This window comes from Oncorhynchus masou, unplaced genomic scaffold, assembly GCF_036934945.1.
Source record: "Oncorhynchus masou masou isolate Uvic2021 unplaced genomic scaffold, UVic_Omas_1.1 unplaced_scaffold_1546, whole genome shotgun sequence".
Taxonomy (NCBI): domain Eukaryota; kingdom Metazoa; phylum Chordata; class Actinopteri; order Salmoniformes; family Salmonidae; genus Oncorhynchus; species Oncorhynchus masou.
Window position 1 is genome coordinate 37,075 of NW_027005508.1, and position 17,926 is coordinate 55,000.

Here is a 17,926-nt window from a genome sequence, read left to right on the forward strand (position 1 = left end):
ACCACAACTATCAAACACCTATCACCTAGAGACTATAGATGAATAAATATATAGGCCAACGTCAAACACCCATCACCTAGAGACTATAGATGAATAAATATATAGGCCAACGTCAAACACCCATCACCTAGAGACTATAGATGAATAAATATATAGGCCAACGTCAAACACCCATCACCTAGAGACTATAGATGAATAAATATATAGGCCAACGTCAAACACCCATCACCTAGAGACTATAGATGAATAAATATATAGGCCAACGTCAAACACCCATCACCTAGAGACTACAGATGAATATATATATAGGCCAACGTCAAACACCCATCACCTAGAGACTATAGATGAATATATATATAGGCCAACGTCAAACACCCATCACCTAGAGACTATAGATGAATATATATATAGGCCAACGTCAAACACCCATCACCTAGAGACTATAGATGAATATATATATAGGCCAACGTCAAACACCCATCACCTAGAGACTATAGATGAATAAATATATAGGCCAACGTCAAACACCCATCACCTAGAGACTATAGATGAATAAATATATAGGTCTGACCTACTAGACCACAACTATCAAACACCTATCACCTAGAGACTATAGATGAATAAATATATAGGCCAACGTCAAACACCCATCACCTAGAGACTACAGATGAATATATATATAGGCCAACGTCAAACACCCATCACCTAGAGACTATAGATGAATATATATATAGGCCAACGTCAAACACCCATCACCTAGAGACTATAGATGAATATATATATAGGCCAACGTCAAACACCCATCACCTAGAGACTATAGATGAATATATATATAGGCCAACGTCAAACACCCATCACCTAGAGACTATAGATGAATAAATATATAGGCCAACGTCAAACACCCATCACCTAGAGACTATAGATGAATAAATATATAGGTCTGACCTACTAGACCACAACTATCAAACACCTATCACCTAGAGACTATAGATGAATAAATATATAGGTCTGACCTACTAGCTACCAAGTCTGTGTTCAAATTAAAATGGTTCTATGCTTAATCGATCAGCCTCTCTTTCACAAACCCCCAATTAACATTGTTCCTCTAACGCTCCCTCTCCCTTTCTCTCTCTCTTTCTCACTCGCTCTCTCTCTCTTTCTCACTCGCTCTCTCTCCTTTTCTCCCTCGCTCTCTCTCCCTTCTCCTTCAATCTCTCTCCCTTTCTCCCTTACTCTCTCCCTCTATCCCCCTCTCTCTCTCCCTTTCTCCCCCTCTCTCTCTCCCTTTCTCCCTCGCTCTCTCTCCCTTACTCTCTCTCCCTTTCTCCCTCGCTCTCTCTCCTTTTCTCCCTCGCTCTCTCTCCCCTTCTCCTTCAATCTCTCTCCCTTTCTCTCCCTTTCTCCCTCACTCTCTCCCTCTATCCCCCTCTCTCTCTCCCTTTCTCCCCCTCTCTTTCTCCCTTTCTCCCTCGCTCTCTCTCCCTTACTCTCTCTCCCTTTCTCCCTTGCTCTCTCTCCCTTTCTCCCTTGCTCTCTCTCTCTCTCTCTCTCTCTCTCTCTCTCTCTTTCTCCCTCGCTCTCTCTCCCTTTCTCCCCGACTCTCGCTCCCCTTCTCCCTCGCTCTCTCTCCCCTTCTCCCTCGCTCTCTCTCCCCTTCTCCCTCGCTGTCTCTCCCCTTCTCCCTCGCTCTCTCTCCCCTTCTCCCTCGCTCTCTCTCCCCTTCTCCCTCGCTCTCTCTCCCCTTCTCCCTCGCTCTCTCTCCCCTTCTCCCTCGCTCTCTCTCCCTTTCTCCCTCGCTCTCTCTCCCCTTCTCCTTCAATCTCTCTCCCTTTCTCTCCCTTTCTCCCTCACTCTCTCCCTCTATCCCCCTCTCTCTCTCTCTCTCTCTCTTTCTCCCGCTCTCTCTCCCTTTCTCCCCGACTCTCGCTCCCCTTCTCCTCGCTCTCTCTCCCCTTCTCCCTCGCTCTCTCTCCCCTTCTCCCTCGCTCTCTCTCCCCTTCTCCCTCGCTCTCTCTCCCCTTCTCCCCCTCTCTCTCTCTCTCTCCCTCGCTCTCTCTCCCTTTCTCCCCGACTCTCGCTCCCCTTCTCCCTCGCTCTCTCTCCCCTTCTCCCTCGCTCTCTCTCCCCTTCTCCCTCGCTCTCTCTCCCCTTCTCCCTCGCTCTCTCTCCACCTTCTCCCTCGCTCTCTCTCCCCTTCTCCCCCTCTCTCTCTCCCTTTCTCCCTCGCTCTCTCTCCCTTTCTCCCTCGCTCTCTCTCCCTTTCTCCCTCGCTCTCTCTCTTTCTCCCTCGCTCTCTCTACCTTTCTCCCTCGCTCTCTCTCCCTTTCTCCCTCGCTCTCTCTCCCTCTATCCTTCCCTCTATCCCTCTCTCTCCCTCTATCCCTCACTCTCTCTCCCCCTCCATCCCTCACTCTCTCTCCCTATATACTTCCCTCTATCCCTTTCTCTCTCTCCCTCTATCCCTCACTCTCTCTCACTTTCACCCGGGGCGACAGGGTAGCCTAGTGGTTAGAGCGTAGGACTAGTAACCGAAAGGTTGCAAGTTCAAATCTCCGAGCTGACAAGGTACAAATCTGTCGTTCTGCCCCTGAACAGGCAGTTAACCTGCTGTTCCTAGGTCGTCATTGAAAATAAGAATTTGTTCTTAACTGACTTGCCTGGTTAAATAAAGGTAAAATAAAAAATAAAATAAATAAAAATAAATAAAAATATATATATATCTCTCTATCCCACACTCCCTATATACATCCCTCTATCCCTCTCCCTCTATCCCCCACTCCATTAATCTCCCCCTAAGCCATCCGTTCAGTTCCGTTGACCCGACAGAGCTCCTCTATCTTGGGCTCCCAGTAAACTGCTTGGCTTCTAACGGGTCTTAAACTGAGATCATGATGTCACAGTACTCTAGAGATCGTGATGTCACAGAGCTCTGCTGAGTACTCTAGAGATCGTGATGTCACAGAGCTCTGTTGAGTACTCTATTACTGTTCAATAATAGGACTTCTGCTCTATTCAATCAGATCAACTGACCACCTGTGAGACCCAATCAGACGACCAGAGCTTCCCTCTGCTCCCTCCCACAGACAACACCAGACCCCAGAGGTAAACACAACTCAGAGTGTTAATTGGCTCTTGAGGGAAAAATAGAGGATCAGCACAACTTAAGAAACAAATAACTATTTCTTATTCACCATCATAGTGACTTATACAGAAGACTCTCTCCACCCCTCTTCTCTCTCCATCCCTCTTCTCCCTCTTCCTCTTCTCTCTCCACCCCTCTTCTCTCTCCACCCCTCTTCTCTCTCCATCCCTCTTCTCCCTCATCCTCTTCTTTCTCCACCCCTCTTCTCTCTCCACCCCTCTTCCTCTTCTCTCCACCCCTCTTCCTCTTCTCTCTCCACCCCTCTTCTCTCTCCACCCCTCTTTTCTCTCCATCCCTCTTCTCCCTCATCCTCTTCTCTCTCCACCCCTCTTCCTCTTCTCTCCACCCCTCTTCCTCTTCTCTCTCCACCCCTCTTCTCTCTCCACCCCTCTTTTCTCTCCATCCCTCTTCTCCCTCATCCTCTTCTCTCTCCACCCCTCTTCCTCTTCTCTCCACCCCTCTTCCTCTTCTCTCTCCACCCCTCTTCTCTCTCCATCCCTCTTTTCTCTCCATCCCTCTTCTCTCTCTCTCCACCCCTCTTCTCTCTCCATCCCTTAGGGTATGGTATGGTATGGTAGTTACCGTAGGGCTGGGTTAGGGTATGGTAGGGTAAGGTAGTTACAGTAGGGCTGGGTTAGGGTAGGGTAGTTACAGTAGGGCTGGGTTAGGGTAGGGTAGTTACAGTAGGGCTGGGTTAGGGTATGGTAGTTACAGTAGGGCTGGGTTAGGGTATGGTAGTTACAGTAGAGCTGGGTTAGGGTATGGTATGGTAGTTACAGTAGGGCTGGGTTAGGGTATGGTAAGGTAGTTACAGTAGGGCTGGGTTAGGGTATGGTAGTTACAGTAGGGCTGGGTTAGGGTATGGTAGTTACAGTAGGGCTGGGTTAGGGTATGGTATGGTAGTTACAGTAGGGCTGGGTTAGGGTATGGTAAGGTAGTTACAGTAGGGCTGGGTTAGGGTATGGTAGTTACAGTAGGGCTGGGTTAGGGTATGGTAAGGTAGTTACAGTAGGGCTGGGTTAGGGTATGGTAGTTACAGTAGGGCTGGGTTAGGGTATGATAGTTACAGTAGGGCTGGGTTAGGGTATGGTAGTTACAGTAGGGCTGGGTTAGGGTATGGTAGTTACAGTAGGGCTGGGTTAGGGTATGGTAGTTACAGTAGGGCTGGGTTAGGGTATGGTAGTTACAGTAGGGCTGGGTTAGGGTATGGTATGGTATGGTAGTTACAGTAGGGCTGGGTTAGGGTATGATAGTTACAGTAGGGCTGGGTTAGGGTATGGTAGTTACAGTAGGGCTGGGTTAGGGTATGGTATGGTAGTTACAGTAGGGCTGGGTTAGGGTATGGTATGGTAGTTACAGTAGCGCTGGGTTAGGGTATGGTATGGTAGTTACAGTAGGGCTGGGTTAGGGTATGGTAGTTACAGTAGGGCTGGGTTAGGGTATGGTAGTTACAGTAGGGCTGGGTTAGGGTATGGTAGTTACAGTAGGGCTGGGTTAGGGTATGGTATGGTATGGTAGTTACAGTAGGGCTGGGTTAGGGTATGGTAGTTACAGTAGGGCTGGGTTAGGGTATGGTAGTTACAGTAGGGCTGGGTTAGGGTATGGTAGGGTAGTTAATTTAGGGCTGGGTTAGGGTATGGTAGTTACAGTAGGGCTGGGTTAGGGTATGGTAGTTACAGTAGAGCTGGGTTAGGGTATGGTAGTTACAGTAGGGCTGGGTTAGGGTATGGTAGTTACAGTAGGGCTGGGTTAGGGTATGGTAGTTACAGTAGAGCTGGGTTAGGGTATGGTTGTTACAGTAGGGCTGGGTTAGGGTATGGTAGTTACAGTAGGGCTGGGTTAGGGTATGGTAGTTACAGTAGGGCTGGGTTAGGGTATGGTCGTTACAGTAGGGCTGGGTTAGGGTATGGTAGTTACAGTAGGGCTGGGTTAGGGTATGGTAGTTACAGTAGGGCTGGGTTAGGGTATGGTAGTTACAGTAGGGCTGGGTTAGGGTATGGTCGTTACAGTAGGGCTGGGTTAGGGTAGGGTAGTTACAGTAGGGCTGGGTTAGGGTATGGTAGTTACAGTAGGGCTGGGTTAGGGTATGGTCGTTACAGTAGGGCTGGGTTAGGGTATGGTAGTTACAGTAGGGCTGGGTTAGGGTAGGGTAGTTACAGTAGGGCTGGGTTAGGGTATGGTATGGTAGGGTAAGGTAGTTACAGTAGGGCTGGGTGTAGGTACAGACTAGATCTTACCGTGGGGGGTTCAGGGCCAGGCCTGTCGTTGGGCTCCTGAGGCTGCGGGGGCTGCGACGTCTCCACTGGGGGGCTGAGGGCTGATTCACTGCTGCTCCTTACGAGCAGGGGAGTGTCTGGAGTAGAGGACACGGACAGGTCAGTGGGGAAAAGGATGACATCACAACATTGATCTATTATTTAAAACAATACAAGCCATACGAGCGTATAGACCCCAAGCCTGGCAGTTCTCCAACATGTCTGTGAAAACAAATCGAACTCTCTGACACCATTTTGTATTTAATGTCTCTGTGTCCACTATGAAGGAAGTTACAGGCAGTTTCGCAATCTTGGTTTCATCCGACCGGAGAATCTTGTTTCTCATGGTCTGAGAGTCCTTAGGTGTCTTTTGGCAAACTCCAAACGGGCTGTCATGTGTCTTTTACTGAAGAGTGTCTTCCGTCTGGCCACTCTACCATAAAGGCCTGATTGGTGGAGTGCTTCAGAGATGGTTTTCCTTCTGGAAGGTTCTCCCATCTTCACAGAGGAACTCTAGAGCTCCGTGGGAGTGACCATGGGGTTCTTGGTCACCTCCCTGACCAAGGCCCTTCTCCCCTGATTGGTCAGTTTGGCCGGGCGGCCAGCTCTAGGAAGAGTCTTGGTGGTTCCTAACTTCTTCCATTTAAGAATGATGAAGGTTCCAAAAATACAGTGGCCTGCAGAAATGTGTTGGTCCCTTCCCCAGATCTGTCTCGACACAATCCTGTCTCGGAGATCTACGGACAATTCCTTCCACCTCACGGCTTGGTTTTTGCTCTGACATGCACTGTCAACTGTGGGTCCTTATATAGTCAGGATGAACCTGAGCTCAATTTTGAGTCACATAGCAAATGGTTAGAATATTTATGTGAGGGAAAGGAGGATACCTAGTCAGGTGTACAACTGAAATGTGTCTCCGCATTTAACCTGAATCAGAGAGGGCTGCCTTAATCGACATCCATATCTTTGGCACCACAACTGTAACCCACTGCCTTGTTCAGGGGCAGAACAACAGATTTGTACCTTGTCAGCTCCGGGATTTGATCCAGCAACCTTTCGGGTTACCTGCCTCCTCTAACCACTAGGCTACCTGCCTCCTCTCACCACTAGGCTACCTGCCTCCTCTAACCACTAGGCTACCTGCCTCCTCTAACCACTAGGCTACCTGCCTCCTCTAACCACTAGGCGGAAAACCACTAGGCTACCTGCCTGAGGGAAAGAGAGAGAGCGAGAGAGAGAGGGAGCGCGAGAGAGAGAGAGAGCGAGAGAAAGAGGGAGAGCGAGAGAGAGAGAGCAAGAGAAAAAGGGAGAGCGAGAGAGAGAGGGAGAGCGAGAGAGAGAGGGAGAGCGAGAGAGAGAGGGAGAGCGAGAGAGAGAGGGAGAGCGAGAGAGAGAGAGAGAGGGAAAGAGAGAGAGCGAGAGAGAGAGGGAGAGCGAGAGAAAGAGGGAGAGCGAGAGAGCAAGAGAAAGAGGGAGAGCGAGAGAGAGAGAGGGAGAGAGAGAGACAGACAGACAGACAGACAGAGAGACAGAGAGACTCTCTAGCCTAAGTGTTGGGAGGGAGATTGACAAGACAAAGTCTGTTTCCTTATCAGGCTAATCAGAGACAAAGCTCCATGTGTAAAAACAGCTGGAGTCAGCCAAAGACACTGTCTGAAACAGACCCCTCCCTCCTCAGACCCCCCCCCTTCAACCACCCTGTCACCCCCTAGCTAAATAAACACTCCTCACACAACCACCCTGTCACCCCCTAGCTAAATAAACACTCCTCACACAACCACCCTGTCACCCCCTAGCTAAATAAACACTCCTCACACAACCACCCTGTCACCCCCTAGCTAAATAAACACTCCTCACACAACCACCCTGTCACCCCCTAGCTAAATAAACACTCCTCACACAACCACCCTGTCACCCCCTAGCTAAATAAACACTCCTCACACAACCACCCTGTCACCCCCTAGCTAAATAAACATCACACAACCACCCTGTCACCCCCTAGCTAAATAAACACACAACCACCCTGTCACCCCCTAGCTAAATAAACACTCCTCACACAACCACCCTGTCACCCCCTAGCTAAATAAACACTCCTCACACAACCACCCTGTCACCCCCTAGCTAAATAAACACTCCTCACACAACCACCCTGTCACCCCTAGCTAAATAAACACTCCTCACACAACCACCCTGTCACCCCTAGCTAAATAAACACTCCTCACACAACCACCCTGTCACCCCCTAGCTAAATAAACACTCCTCACACAACCACCCTGTCACCCCCTAGCTAAATAAACACTCCTCACACAACCACCCTGTCACCCCCTAGCTAAATAAACACTCCTCACACAACCACCCTGTCACCCCCTAGCTAAATAAACACTCCTCACACAACCACCCTGTCACCCCCTAGCTAAATAAACACTCCTCACACAACCACCCTGTCACCCCCTAGCTAAATAAACACTCCTCACACAACCACCCTGTCACCCCCTAGCTAAATAAACACTCCTCACACAACCACCCTGTCACCCCTAGCTAAATAAACACTCCTCACACAACCACCCTGTCACCCCCTAGCTAAATACCCTGTCAAGCTAAATAAACTCCTCACACAACCACCCTGTCACCCCCTAGCTAAATAAACACTCCTCACACAACCACCCTGTCACCCCCTAGCTAAATAAACACTCCTCACACAACCACCCTGTCACCCCCTAGCTAAATAAACACCTCACACAACCACCCTGTCACCCCCTAGCTAAATAAACACTCCTCACACAACCACCCTGTCACCCCCTAGCTAAATAAACACTCCTCACACAACCACCCTGTCACCCCCTAGCTAAATAAACACTCCTCACACAACCACCCTGTCACCCCTAGCTAAATAAACACTCCTCACACAACCACCCTGTCACCCCTAGCTAAATAAACACTCCTCACACAACCACCCTGTCACCCCCTAAATAAACAGCTAAATAAACACTCCTCACACAACCACCCTGTCACCCCCTAGCTAAATAAACACTCCTCACACAACCACCCTGTCACCCCCTAGCTAAATAAACACTCCTCACACAACCACCCTGTCACCCCCTAGCTAAATAAACACTCCTCACACAACCACCCTGTCACCCCTAGCTAAATAAACACTCCCTCACACAACCACCCTGTCACCCCTAGCTAAATAAACACTCCTCACACAACCACCCTGTCACCCCTAGCTAAATAAACACTCCTCACACAACCACCCTGTCACCCCCTAGCTAAATAAACACTCCTCACACAACCACCCTGTCACCCCTAGCTAAATAAACACTCCTCACACAACCACCCTGTCACCCCCTAGCTAAATAAACACTCCTCACACAACCACCCTGTCACCCCTAGCTAAATAAACACTCCTCACACAACCACCCTGTCACCCCTAGCTAAATAAACACTCCTCACACAACCACCCTGTCACCCCCTAGCTAAATAAACACTCCTCACACAACCACCCTGTCACCCCCTAGCTAAATAAACACTCCTCACACAACCACCCTGTCACCCCCTAGCTAAATAAACACTCCTCACACAACCACCCTGTCACCCCTAGCTAAATAAACACTCCTCACACAACCACCCTGTCACCCCCTAGCTAAATAAACACTCCTCACACAACCACCCTGTCACCCCCTAGCTAAATAAACACTCACACAACCACCCTGTCACCCCCTACTAAATAAACACTCCTCACCAACCCCTGTCACCCCCTAGCTAAATAAACACTCCTCACACAACCACCCTGTCACCCCTAGCTAAATAAACACTCCTCACACAACCACCCTGTCACCCCTAGCTAAATAAACACTCCTCACACAACCACCCTGTCAGCTAAATAAACCCCTCACACAACCACCCTGTCACCCCCTAGCTAAATAAACACTCCTCACACAACCACCCTGTCACCCCTAGCTAAATAAACACTCCTCACACAACCACCCTGTCACCCCCTAGCTAAATAAACACTCCTCACACAACCACCCTGTCACCCCTAGCTAAATAAACACTCCTCACACAACCACCCTGTCACCCCCTAGCTAAATAAACACTCCTCACACAACCACCCTGTCACCCCCTAGCTAAATAAACACTCCTCACACAACCACCCTGTCACCCCCTAGCTAAATAAACACTCCTCACACAACCACCCTGTCACCCCCTAGCTAAATAAACACTCCTCACACAACCACCCTGTCACCCCTAGCTAAATAAACACTCCTCACACAACCACCCTGTCACCCCCTAGCTAAATAAACACTCCTCACACAACCACCCTGTCACCCCCTAGCTAAATAAACACTCCTCACACAACCACCCTGTCACCCCCTAGCTAAATAAACACTCCTCACACAACCACCCTGTCACCCCCTAGCTAAATAAACACTCCTCACACAACCACCCTGTCACCCCCTAGCTAAATAAACACCTCACACAACCACCCTGTCACCCCTAGCTAAATAAACACTCCTCACACAACCACCCTGTCACCCCTAGCTAAATAAACACTCCTCACACAACCACCCTGTCACCCCCTAGCTAAATAAACACTCCTCACACAACCACCCTGTCACCCCTAGCTAAATAAACACTCCTCACACAACCACCCTGTCACCCCTAGCTAAATAAACACTCCTCACACAACCACCCTGTCACCCCTAGCTAAATAAACACTCCTCACACAACCACCCTGTCACCCCTAGCTAAATAAACACTCCTCACACAACCACCCTGTCACCCCCTAGCTAAATAAACACCTCACACAACCACCCTGTCACCCCCTAGCTAAATAAACACTCCTCACACAACCACCCTGTCACCCCTAACTAGCTAAATAAAACTCCTCACACAACCACCCTGTCACCCCCTAGCTAAATAAACACTCCTCACACAACCACCCTGTCACCCCCTAGCTAAATAAACACTCCTCACACAACCACCCTGTCACCCCCTAGCTAAATAAACACTCCTCACACAACCACCCTGTCACCCCCTAGCTAAATAAACACTCCTCACACAACCACCCTGTCACCCCTAGCTAAATAAACACTCCTCACACAACCACCCTGTCACCCCCTAGCTAAATAAACACTCCTCACACAACCACCCTGTCACCCCCTAGCTAAATAAACACTCCTCACACAACCACCCTGTCACCCCTAGCTAAATAAACACTCCTCACACAACCACCCTGTCACCCCTAGCTAAATAAACACTCCTCACACAACCACCCTGTCACCCCCTAGCTAAATAAACACTCCTCACACAACCACCCTGTCACCCCCTAGCTAAATAAACACTCCTCACACAACCACCCTGTCACCCCCTAGCTAAATAAACTAGCTAAATAAACCTCACACAACCACCCTGTCACCCCCTAGCTAAATAAACACTCCTCACACAACCACCCTGTCACCCCTAGCTAAATAAACACTCCTCACACAACCACCCTGTCACCCCTAGCTAAATAAACACTCCTCACACAACCACCCTGTCACCCCTAGCTAAATAAACACTCCTCACACAACCACCCTGTCACCCCTAGCTAAATAAACACACCCCTCACACAACCACCCTGTCACCCCTAGCTAAATAAACACTCCTCACACAACCACCCTGTCACCCCTAGCCCCTCACACAACCACCCTGCTAGCTAAATAAACACTCCTCACACAACCACCCTTGATCAGATCAGCCGGGGTTGTGAAAATATCACGACAGCGTCAGAGATAGATGGATTCAGATCTATCAATATCACTAATGAATCCCACAGTGAGGAGACAGACTGAGGAACTAATGAAACCCACAGTGAGAAGACAGACTGAGAAACTAATGAATCCAGCAGTGAGAAGACAGACTGAGAAACTAATGAATCCAGCAGTGAGAAGACAGACTGAGGAACTAATGAATCCAGCAGTGAGAAGACAGACTGAGAAACTAATGAATCCAGCAGTGAGAAGACAGACTGAGGAACTAATGAATCCAGCAGTGAGAAGACAGACTGAGAAACTACTGAATCATACAGTGAGGAGACAGACTGAGGAACTAATGAATCCAGCAGTGAGAAGACAGACTGAGAAACTAATGAATCCAGCAGTGAGAAGACAGACTGAGAAACTAATGAATCCAGCAGTGAGAAGACAAACTGAGAAACTAATGAATCCAGCAGTGAGAAGACAAACTGAGAAACTAATGAATCCAGCAGTGAGAAGACAGACTGAGAAACTAATGAATCCAGCAGTGAGGAGACAAACTGAGGAACTAATGAATCCAGCAGTGAGAAGACAAACTGAGAAACTAATGAATCCAGCAGTGAGAAGACAAACTGAGGAACTAATGAATCCCACAGTGAGAAGACAAACTGAGGAACTAATGAATCCAGCAGTGAGAAGACAAACTGAGGAACTAATGAATCCCACAGTGAGAAGACAAACTGAGGAACTAATGAATCCCACAGTGAGAAGACAGACTGAGAAACTACTGAATCCCACAGTGAGAAGACAGACTGAGAAACTACTGAATCCCACAGTGAGAAGACAGACTGAGAAACTAATGAATCCAGCAGTGAGAAGACAGACTGAGAAACTACTGAATCCCACAGTGAGAAGACAGACTGAGAAACTACTGAATCCCACAGTGAGAAGACAGACTGAGAAACTACTGAATCCAGCAGTGAGAAGACAAACTGAGAAACTAATGAATCCCACAGTGAGAAGACAAACTGAGAAACTAATGAATCCAGCAGTGAGAAGACAAACTGAGGAACTAATGAATCCCACAGTGAGAAGACAGACTGAGAAAGTGAGGTCACATTTCCCAGAATGCTTTGAGAAGTGTTGTCATAAATCAATCAGTATGTTTCTTTGCATCTCCATTCAGTAACTTTCTCAAGTAGGAAGTAAAGAGAATAAAAATACATTTCTCAACTCCTCCAATCCTCTCTCACCTTCTCAGAACGGGTCTGGAGGGGGGGGGGGGGTCGCAGAAAGATTCATTGAGATTGAGCCCCGTGTCTATGAACTAATCAGAGGTATGTGTGAATGGTATGGGGGGGGAAATCAGACCAGGAGAATAGCCTCATCAATGTGATTAACAACAGTTAGTGGAATCAGAGAATTAAATGGTACCATTTCATGCTAATGCTACCAAAGCTTCAGCAACCGTAATCAAATATTTAAAACTGTGAGTGAAACCATTAGTCTTTCACAAGGCTTTCTAAAACGATCTAATCTACCATCCAACTCATCAGTGATTAGTCTGGTTATGAGAGAGAGAGAGAGAGAGAGAGGGAGAGAGGGAGAGAGAGAGGGAGAGAGAGAGAGAGAGAGAGAGGGAGAGAGAGAGAGAGAGAGAGAGGGAGAGAGAGAGGGAGAGAGAGGGTGGGAGAGAGAGAGAGATTAAATTAAATTCTATAACCACCTAAAAGGAAGCGATTCCCAAACCTTCCACAACAAAGCCATCACCTACAGAGAGATGAACCTGGAGAAGAGTCCCCTAAGCAAGCTGGTCCTGGGGCTCTGTTCACAAACACACCCTACAGAGCCCCATGACAGCAGCACAATTAGACCCAACCAAATCATGAGAAAACAAAAAGATAATTACTTGACACATTGGAAAGAATTAACAAAAAAACAGAGCAAACTAGAATACTATTTGGCCCTAAACAGACAGGACACAGTGGCAGAATACCTGACCACTGTGACTGAACCAAAATTAAAGCCTGAGTACCACTCTTCATATTTTCAATCATGGTGGTGACTGCATCATGTTATGGGTATGCTTGTCATTGATAAAAAACATTAATAGAGCTGAGCACAGGCAGGATAATAACCGAAACACAAATATACGTTGGAGTTTCTTCCCAAGACGATATTGAATGATACGTTCTTCACTCGATCTCATGTTTGTTAAATTATACACAGAGGTTAAGGTGTCAGTCTAGACGGTTATCTTTCCCCCATTCATTCTCCATGCTGGTAAATTGTCCATTTGTCATGTCCTCTCATTGTGATATACATATGGGTCCTGCCTGCCTATCGGGTTGTTCCTAAACAATGTATGGTCCTAGGGACCTACCACCTGGGAGGGTCAGGGGGAGATTAGAGGGGTGACCCACCCCCCTGTGAGAGGTCGTGGAGGGGTCACCCCTGTGAGAGGTCGTGGAGGGGTCACCACTGTGAGAGGTCGTGGGGCGGTCACCCCTGTGAGGGGTCTCCCCTGTGAGAGGTCGTGGAGGGGTCATCCCTGTGAGGGGTCATGGAGGGGTCATCCCTGTGAGAGGTCGTGGAGGGGTCATCCCTGTGAGGGGTCATGGAGGGTCACCCCTGTAGAGGGGTCATCCCTGTGAGGGGTAGTGACTCCAGAACAACCAATACATCAAGAATGTTATATCCTGTATCCCACAGCCTTTCTCCTCGCTGCCCCAGACCCCTTCCCATGACCTGGCTGAATTAACCCACCAAACATTAAGTTAAACCAGGAATATGTCACTCATTTTGACGTTTTTGCCGAGGACATCTTAGTTGTGCATTTTTACATCTAACTTAGATGTTTGGTGCAGTATTTCTCAAGTGAAAACATTTGCATGAAAATGATTTGTCTCTCGTTGAATGACAACAAACACTTAATTGAAGAATCCCCACTGTTGACCAATATTAGCCCATTAGGGGGGTCTGAGTCACTGGTGCTCTTCCATGCCGTCCCTAGGAAGCGTCACTTGAGTGGGTTGAGTCACTGACGTGGTCTTTCTGTCTGGGTTGGCGCCCCCCCTTGGGTTGTGCCGTGGCGGAGATCTTTGTGGGCTATACTCGGCCTTGTCTCAAAATGGTAAGTTGGTGGTTGAAGATATCCCTCCAGTGGTGTGGGGGCTGTGCTTTGGCAAAGTGGGTGGTGTTATATCCTTCCTGTTTGGCCCTGTCCGGGGGGTATCATCGGATGGGGCCACAGTGTCTCCAGACCCCTCCTGTCTCAGCCTCCAGTATTTATGCTGCAGTAGTTCATGTGTCGGGGGGCTGGGTCAGATTGTTATATCTGGAGTACTTACATTTACATTTACATTTAAGTCATTTAGCAGACGCTCTTCTCCTGTCCAATTCGGTGTCCTAGGACCATGCCCCAGGACTACCTGACATGATGACTCCTTGCTGTCCCCAGTCCACCTGGCCGTGCTGCTGCTCCAGTTTCAACTGTTCTACCTTATTATTATTTGACCCTGCTGGTCATTTATGAACATTTGAACATCTTGGCCATGTTCTGTTATAATCTCCACCCGGCACAGCCAGAAGAGGACTGGCCACCCCACATAGCCTGGCCACCCCACATAGCCTGGTTCCTCTCTAGGTTTCTTCCTAGGTTATGGCCTTTCTAGGGAGTTTTTCCTAGCCACCGTGCTTCTACACCTGCATTGCTTGCTGTTTTGGGGTTTTAGGCTGGGTTTCTGTACAGCACTTAGAGATATCAGCTGATGTAAGAAGGGCTATATAAATAAATTTGATTGAAATTTGATTGAATGATCATCGAAGGGGCGTAGACTTCGACTTCAGAGAAAAAATGTTGAGTGCAGCCAAACAAACCATCGTCTAAATGTCAAAATAACACACTTCCCTGTGTCCTCCCACACCTCTGACCCCTGACCCCTTTCATTTAGTTCCAGGTTTCCCTGTGACCACACCACTGCTGTAGGCCTAATGCTGTTTCATGCTGTGGTCATATCGCCTAAATTAGTTCACAAAGCAGAACGTCAAATCGGTTGGCATACCAAAGTGCACTACACAGGGAATAGGGTGCCATTGGGGACGCTAAATAGGGAATAGGGTGCCAATTGGGACACTATATAGGGAACAGGGTATCATTTGGGACACAACCTCAGTGTTGTGGAGGCACACAGATCTGGAATCAGTTTGATTGTGCTTTTATCTTAACTTAAAGGGGCTCCTCAAGGTTATCAACACCCAAAACTATCTCCCTATCACCACTATGATACGTACTGGATTTAAGAGCTGAGGAGTTGACCTCTATCTCTCCTCCTCTGATTGGCTGGAAGACGGAGACCTCGGCGTCATAGGGGTCTTGGCTGGTTCTTCCTGTTACTCCTGCTCTGGGACTCACAGCTCCTCTCCGCTGGGCCTCCTGCTCCTCATAGACGGCCATCAGCTAAACAGAGAGATATGGATGGAGAGAGAGAGAGAGAGAGAGAGAGAGAGAGAGAGAAGAGGAGAGGAGAGGAGGAGAGGAGAGGAGAGGAGAGGAGAGAGAGAGAGAAAGAGAGAGAGAGAGGGAGGGAGAGGAGAGGAGAGAGAGGAGAGAGAGAGAAGGAGGAGAGAACAGAGAGAAGATAGGAGAAAGGAGGAGAGAGGAGAAAGGAGAAAGGAGGAGAGAGGAGAAAGGAGGAGAGAGGAGAGAGGAGAAAGGAGGAGAGAGGAGAGAGGGAGAAAGGAGGAGAGAGGAGGAGAGAGGAGAAAGGAGGAGAGAGGAGGAGAGAGGAGAAAGGAGGAGAGAGGAGGAGAGAGGAGAAAGGAGGAGAGAGGAGGAGAGAGGAGAAAGGAGGAGAGAGGAGAAAGGAGGAGAGAGGAGGAGAGAGGAGAAAGGAGAAAGGAGGAGAGAGGAGAAAGGAGGAGAGAGGAGGAGAGAGGAGAAAGGAGGAGAGAGGAGAAAGGAGGAGAGTAGGAGAGAGGAGAAAGGAAAAAGGAGGAGAGAGGAGAAAGGAGGAGAGAGGAGGAGAGAGGAGAAAGGAGGAGAGGAGGAGAAAGGAGGAGAGAGGAGAAAGGAGGAGAGAGGAGGAGAGAGAGCTTTTATTTCACACAGCTCATCAGAAAAACACAGGAAACGCAATAGAAGATGGTGACAGAGGTTTGAGCATCACAGTAGCTGTGATTTAAATAGAGACAACTAGCCAATCATGTCTTCAGACTACAGTAGCTGTGATTTAAATAGAGACAACTAGCCAATCATGTCTTCAGACTACAGTAGCTGTGATTTAAATAGAGACAACTAGCCAATCATGTCTTCAGACTACAGTAGCTGTGATTTAAATAGGGACAACTAGCCAATCATGTCTCCAGACTACAGTAGCTGTGATTTAAATAGAGACAACTAGCCAATCATGTCTTCAGACTACAGTAGCTGTGATTTAAATAGAGACAACTAGCCAATCATGTCTTCAGACTACAGTAGCTGTGATTTAAATAGAGACAACTAGCCAATCATGTCTTCAGACTACAGTAGCTGTGATTTAAATAGAGACAACTAGCCAATCATGTCTTCAGACTACAGTAGCTGTGATTTAAATAGAGACAACTAGCCAATCATGTCTTCAGACTACAGTAGCTGTGATTTAAATAGAGACAACTAGCCAATCATGTCTTCAGACTACAGATACCATATGACAAGAAATGATGTTTTACTGACTTTTCATTTAAAGCTTCAAACGATTAGAAGAAGAAAAAGACTGGAGGTAGATGTGTTAGGCCTCAATCGGTCATTGGAAGCTTGAATCTGTACAGCTCCCCAGGCTCCCCCAGCTACAGTAGAGACAGTGTAATCTGTACAGCTCCCCCAGCTACAGTAGAGACAGTGTAATCTGTACAGCTCCCCCAGCTCCCCCAGCTACAGTAGAGACAGTGTAATCTGTACAGCTCCCCCAGCTACAGTAGAGGCAGTGTAATCTGTACAGCTCCCCCAGCTACAGTAGAGACAGTGTAATCTGTACAGCTCCCCCGGCTACAGTAGAAACAGTGTAATCTGTACAGCTCCCCCGGCTACAGTAGAGACAGTGTAATCTGTACAGCTCCCCCAGCTCCCCCAGCTACAGTAGAGACAGTGTAATCTGTACAGCTCCCCCAGCTACAGTAGAGACAGTGTAATCTGTACAGCTCCCCGGCTACAGTAGAGACAGTGTAATCTGTACAGCTCCCCCAGCTACAGTAGAGACAGTGTAATCTGTACAGCTCCCCCAGCTACAGTAGAGACAGTGTAATCTGTACAGCTCCCCAGCTCCCCCAGCTACAGTAGAGACAGTGTAATCTGTACAGCTCCCCCAGCTACAGTAGAGACAGTGTAATCTGTACAGCTCCCCCAGCTACAGTAGAGACAGTGTAATCTGTACAGCTCCCCCAGCTACAGTAGAGACAGTGTAATCTGTACAGCTCCCCAGCTACAGTAGAGACAGTGTAATCTGTACAGCTCCCCCAGCTACAGTAGAGACAGTGTAATCTGTACAGCTCCCCCAGCTACAGTAGAGACAGTGTAATCTGTACAGCTCCCCAGCTACAGTAGAGACAGTGTAATCTGTACAGCTCCCCCAGCTACAGTAGAGACAGTGTAATCTGTACAGCTCCCAGGCTCCCCCAGCTACAGTAGAGACAGTGTAATCTGTACAGCTCCCCCAGCTACAGTAGAGACAGTGTAATCTGTACAGCTCCCCCAGCTACAGTAGAGACAGTGTAATCTGTACAGCTCCCCCAGCTACAGTAGAGACAGTGTAATC

General features: G+C 48.3%; 1 protein-coding gene across 1 annotated transcript in view; it reads right to left on the minus strand.

Annotated features, from left to right (window-relative positions):
- LOC135531190 (partitioning defective 3 homolog B-like) overlaps positions 1–17,926 on the minus strand; it is a gene marked incomplete at its 3' end in the record, with an annotated part of 102,460 nt that overhangs the window by 12,440 nt on the left and 72,094 nt on the right. Inside the window, exons 2-3 of the mRNA XM_064959306.1 lie at positions 15,429–15,594; positions 5,380–5,495 (exon numbers count right to left, since the gene is read on the minus strand). Of these exons, the coding sequence (XP_064815378.1) occupies positions 5,380–5,495; positions 15,429–15,591 (279 nt within the window). The remainder of the gene's footprint in view (positions 1–5,379; positions 5,496–15,428; positions 15,595–17,926) is intronic.